The following is a 6,000-nucleotide window of genomic DNA, read 5'->3' on the forward strand; positions in this document are numbered from 1 at the left end:
GAAGTTTTGTGCAGATGCCGAGGTTGAAAAAACGGAGATGAAGTTCCTGAATTTAAAGGCCGGTATGATGGCGCATCGTGAGTATACTACTGAATTCAACCGACTATCTAGGTTGGTGCCTGATATGGTTGACACTGAGATCAAGAGAATCAAATGTTATGTGAGGGGATTGCCACAAAAGGTCCGCATGTTAGTCAGGGCAAATAAACCTGCTACTTTTGACTCTGCTGTTGAGCTTGCAGAAGTGGTTTATGCTGACCTGACTGAGGACGATGTGGTGGTGGAGGAAAAGAAGGAGAAGAAATGGGCTACCTCTGCTAAGCGGTCTGGCGAGATGGTGACAACAACTGATGAGAGGAAGGCCAAGGTTGGGAACAAGGATGCATGTAAGACGTGTGGGCAAGTGCACCAGGGAGAATGCAAGACTGGGGCAGACAGGTGCTATCGGTGTGGAAAGAGTGGACATTACTCTCGAGAATGCCCTGATCGTCCAAAGTGCTTCAAATGCGGAAAAGCTGACCACATGGCTAGGGATTGCAAGGAAGCAGGGGCGGGAGATGCGAAAGGATAAAGACTTGGGGAAACTGCAGAGAGGAACACTTGATGAAGGAATAATTGCTCATGCAATGGTTTTATTTGTTTAAATTACATTTGCTTAAGAACTTGTTTTGTGTTAAGGTTTAAAACTTATGTTTATCAGTGACGTGTAATATATTGAGTTTGGTTATGAATGATTATTATGTTATGATAAAATGTCGTTTTAGACAATAGTGTTAAAAGTACTAAACGAAGCCCTTGGAAGGATGAGATGAGTCTTGGTACATTGAGGGTCTCATGGAGAAGCTACCTTAACAGCTAAAACACATGATCACCGCTCGATGACTGCAAGTCGGGAGTAAGAAGGATAACCCATAAAGCGGGGGCGAATCAATAAAGTGTGCGAATATAAGAAGTGTTCATTTCACGAGGAATAAGTTAGGTTTCGGGGACGAAACCTCTTTAAGGGGGGAAAACTTGTAACATCCCGAAATTTCTAAGAATATTATAATTAAATAAATTAATATCAGTGGGAAAGTTTACTCGGGTTAGTCGGGAAATAATTAATAGAGTAGAAGCTAGTATGGTTCGGGCTAGTGTTGGGTAATGGATATGGGTTATGGACTTGGGAATGAAGGAAGAGGTCATGGGCATAAGCCCATGATCCATAATTATATAAACCTTAATCCCCATTTTCCATTCATTTCACACATAATCCATACACCACCAAAACACACACACAACCCGAACCAAGATCCGGAGACGAGAACCCGAGCTTGTTGGTGCTAGATCTTCGTGACGGACCAAAGCAACATCAAAGACCAGCTCGTGTTCGTAGTTCGACTCGTTTACGGTACGTTTATGTCGAGAACTTGTTCGTTTATGTTCGGATTTAGTCTAGAAATCATAGATCTATTTTATTATGGTAAAAAAAACGAATCCAACGAGGCTAAACTTACTGAAATTGATTACAGATTGATAGGTAATCGTTACTATGAAAAACCCGTATGTATATACATAAATCGCACCCTGTACACCCGATGTTTTGAACGATTGAATGGTTAGAGTTTGTAGGCGCTGCTTAGACGATTCCGTTGATACCTAAATCGAGTTATTTGGTTAAGAAAAGAAGATGATTATGGGGATAAAGAACGAACAGTAGCTGCATCTGGACAACTTCGCTGCAGCTAAGTTCGCCTGATGATAACTTCGCTGGTTGTCAAGTTCGCCAGCTGACTAAGTTCGCCTGAGGTTAACTTCACCTGTTGATAACTTCACCTAAGGTTAACTTCGCCTAAGGTTAACTTCGCCTAAGGTTAACTTCACCTAAGGTTAACTTCACCTAAGGTTAACTTCGCCTAAGGTTAACTTCCCCTAAGGTTAACTTCACCTGTTGATAACTTCACCTGAGGTTAACTTCACTTAAGCTTAACTTCACCTGAGGTTAACTTCACCTGAGTTTAACTTAGCACTAAGTTGAAATAATCTGATACGATAGGACGAGTATTGATACGTGTAACCTATATACAGTTAGCAGAGCACAGTTAAAGAGAGGAACCACGATAAACGGAGAAAGGAACTGCATTCAGGTGAGTTTCTAGCCCCACACCTTGTTATGTTTTCGGGGCTGTGTGCATACTCGATGTGTTTAGTTAATACACTTACCTTAAGTGGTAAGTGTATGCCATATATGATATATGTGATAGATATTAATGATTGACTATCGGTACGCGAACGATCTTCGCATATTGCGCGTACTGTCAGGTTGTAAATGAAGATATGAATGTTATATATGGATGATGTATGATCGTTATAAATGAATGCTTGTCGGGGCGTGAACGATCTTCGGATATTGCGCGTACCGACAAGGAGCATGATTGTTAATTGAATGATGTGAGGAACGCCTAGAGTGTTCTTATGCTACGATGTGTTTATTGTATATGCGAAGTAAGTGTATGCAGGTACAAGAATGGTACGTGAGTTCTACGTCTGACGTAGTAAGTTAGGATGGCAAATCCCTCTAGCTTCTGTTGGACATCGACTTGGCAGGTGATGACGTAGTTAAGGACTGTGGGCCTTATACGTGATATAGATGATAGATGTAAACGCAGATAGGGACAGTGGGCCTTATACGTGTTATAGGTATAGACGCCAACGTAGATAAGGACTGCGGACCGTATACGTATTGTAAATAGGCGTCAGCACAGGAAAGGACTGTGGACCTTATACGTGCTATATTTGTGTTGTGGTAGCACAGGAAAGGACTGTGGACCTTATACGTGCTATATTTGTGTTGTGGTAGCATAGGGGAGGACTGTGGACCTCGTACGTGCTATGGTTTAGGTTGCAACATAGGGAAGGAATGAGGACCTTGTACGTGTTGTTATAGTAGAATGGTACAGGGAAGGATTGCGGACCTTGCACGTACCAAACTTGTGAACATAGGTAAGGACTGCGGACCTTATACGTGTTCACGATCTTGAGTACAGGTATAGACGGCGGACTATGAACGTACTCTCGGTAGACTGAGGTTGGTGATTGTAGATATGTATGTATGGTAGTAGGGTAACAGATTAAGTATGGATATGTATCTTCGGATATGTATGTATGTGTATGTATTGTATGGCGTCCGATTAACTAGAACTCACTCAGCGTAGCTGACTTTTAGTATGCACGCAGGTGAGTAGAATGAGACAGCTAGCTTGAGCGGGCACATGGTGGGTGAATAGGAGACTGGCATCTGAAGACTCAAGATGTTTTAATGTTAATTGACGTTTATTTTGAAAGACAAGAATGTTTAATTAAGGCAAGTTTTGGATTGCTGTAATGTTTTATGAAAGTTTTTATATTCCGCGAAAGTTTTAATTAACTCTGATTTGTAAGAACTTTGTTTATGGGTAAATCCGACGCTAAAGTAGGGCTACCGGGTTCGGGGCCTTACAACCAATCTTCCCAAGTTAAGTCACGCTTCTTCCCTCTATTTTTAATCCAAAGGTAACTTACCACCTTGACTTCCTCAGCCAAACCTGGAAGACTTACCGAACTCCCATTATGGACCAAATCATTTCTCTTTTTCCAAATGCACCACGTGGCTGCAAGACACACCGCTTGGAACACCATGGCCTTAACTTTTGAGACTCCCAAAAACTTGTGGGCATTCAACACATCATGGAAACTAAATAAGAAAAGGTCGGAGACTCTACACCATTGAGTAAGCATAGACCATAAGGCTTGAACCAACCCACATGAAACAAAAATATGCTCAACCGACTCTTCAAAATCTCCACAAAACGGACAAAACTTCGAAACAACCGGGATATTTCTTTTTTCCAAAGCATCGAACGTCGGCAGTCGAGCAAGTGCCGCTCGCCAAGCCACAAAGCTCACCTTTTTTGGAACCAACCGGTTCCAAACAAAATCAACTTCCGAGGCCGTATAAGTATTTGCCGAGATCCATTCTTTAATGCTCTTAACTGAAAATTCTTCCATATCACCAACCTTCCAAACAATTTTATCCTTCCTTGAATTAATTTTTACCTCAAGGCATAATTGAAGAAGTTCCCGAAACTCCTCCACTTCCTCACCTACGGTTGGATCCCGGGTCCAGTCCCACCGGCCACACACCCAGCCATCCACCATAAACAATTTATCAGCAACAACACAATCCTTCCTTTTCTCAATCAAAAACAGTTTAGGAAATCGAGAGTACAACGGAACCGGGCCTAACCACCAATCTAACCAAAACCAAGTCCCCATGCCATTATTAATCACATTCTGGAAACAATTATGGATATCTAACCCCACCTCCATCAATCTATAGTCTATTTTTACAATTTGGTTCCATGGACACGGGCTCGTCAGTTTCATTGGAATGGCATTCCAAGACCTTGAGGAGTGATGACTAGCCACACCACCTTCCACCACAACCGACCCTTTTCATTTTTAAAGCGCCACCACCATTTAGCAAGTAATGAAACATTTACGTCTCTTAAGCGACCAAGACCAAGCCCCCCAAACTCAATGGGAGCCACAATTTTATCCCATGCGACCCAATTAAGTTTTGCCTTTTCCTCCGACCCTCCCCAAAAAAAGACCCGTCTCAACTTTTCGAGCTTCTCCAACACCCCTTCCGGGGCTTTAAATAACGAAAAATAGTACGATGGGAGGGAATTTAAAACAGACTTAATAACCGTGATGCGACCCCCAAAAGAGAGATGTTTGGCCTTCCAAAGAGTTAACCGCTTGCGAAAAATCTCAACCACCGGGCCCCACGCCTTTATACCATTCATATTTTCCCCAACTAGGAGAGCGAAGTGTATAAACGGTAATTCGCCAACTTTACACTTTAAGATCTCCGCAGCCAAAGTTTTCTCCCCTTCACTAGCTTCAATACCGAACAACCAACACTTGGCAAGGTTTACTTTAAGCCCCGAAACAAGAAAAAAGCATCTTAATATTCTACTCAAGTTTATGACATTACACAACCCCCATTCACCGATAAATATCGCATCATCCGCATATAATAAATGAGAGAGCACCGGGCCTTCTAACCCACACCTAAGCCCCTTAAATAACCCTTTATCCAGAGCCGTCTTCATTAGACATGTAAGAGCTTCCATTGCAATAACGAATAAAAATGGGGATAACGGATCTCCCTGCCTCAAACCTCGGTAACATTGAAATTCCCGAGTGGGGGACCCATTAACCAAAACCGAAGCCCGACTTGCCAACAAAATTGCCGACACCCACCTCCTCCACTTACCCGGAAAATTCATTTGTTCTAAAACTGAATCCAGAAAAACCCAATTTAACGAGTCATAGGCCTTCTCGATATCAACTTTAAAGAACATTCCTTGTTTTTTCGTCTTTTTTAACCACGCGAGGGTCTCGTTAAATACCAAGGGGCCATCCAAAATGCTTCTGTTGGCAATAAAAGCATATTGTTCTTCCGAAATCAGAATCCCAATAACCTTTTTTAGTCTACGGATGAGAACTTTTGAGATAACCTTATTTAACATCCCAATAAGGCTAATCGGCCTAAAATCGTTAAGACTAACCGGGTCTTTTACTTTCGGTATAAGAGCAATAAAAGAGGCCATACAACCGAAACTAAACGACCCAGCATCAAAGAATTCAGCAAATACCCTCACGAAGTCACCCTCCAAACAGTTCCAAAATCGTTTCAGAAATTTGAAGTTATATCCATCCGGCCCCGGTGAACGATCTCCATCACACTCCCAAACAGCCTCTTTTATCTCCAAAATCGTGAATGATGTCACTAATGACACTGCATCCGCCTCACTTAGTCTGTTTACACCATGGAGACGTATCCCCGGACGGTTCAGACTCGGTTCCCGAAACCTCTTTTCGAAGAAGTCAAAGGTAACTTCCTTCAAAAGACTTGGATTCGACACCCACTCGCCATCGCATATCAGCCCATGTAGACGATTACCGCTCAAATTT

General features: G+C 42.4%; 1 protein-coding gene across 1 annotated transcript; it reads right to left on the bottom strand.

Annotated features, from left to right (window-relative positions):
* Window positions 1-3,474: 3,474 nt before the first annotated feature.
* Window positions 3,475-4,347, bottom strand: LOC143617114 (uncharacterized). The gene has a single exon (XM_077089772.1). It carries the CDS (start codon window positions 4,345-4,347, stop codon window positions 3,475-3,477), a length of 873 nt encoding a protein of 290 aa, XP_076945887.1.
* Between the last annotated feature and the right edge of the window lie 1,653 nt (window positions 4,348-6,000).

Source organism: Bidens hawaiensis, unplaced genomic scaffold (assembly GCF_021521415.1).
Source record: "Bidens hawaiensis isolate Kalapana, Puna unplaced genomic scaffold, B.hawaiensis_p1.1 tig00052241_1, whole genome shotgun sequence".
NCBI lineage: Eukaryota > Viridiplantae > Streptophyta > Magnoliopsida > Asterales > Asteraceae > Bidens > Bidens hawaiensis.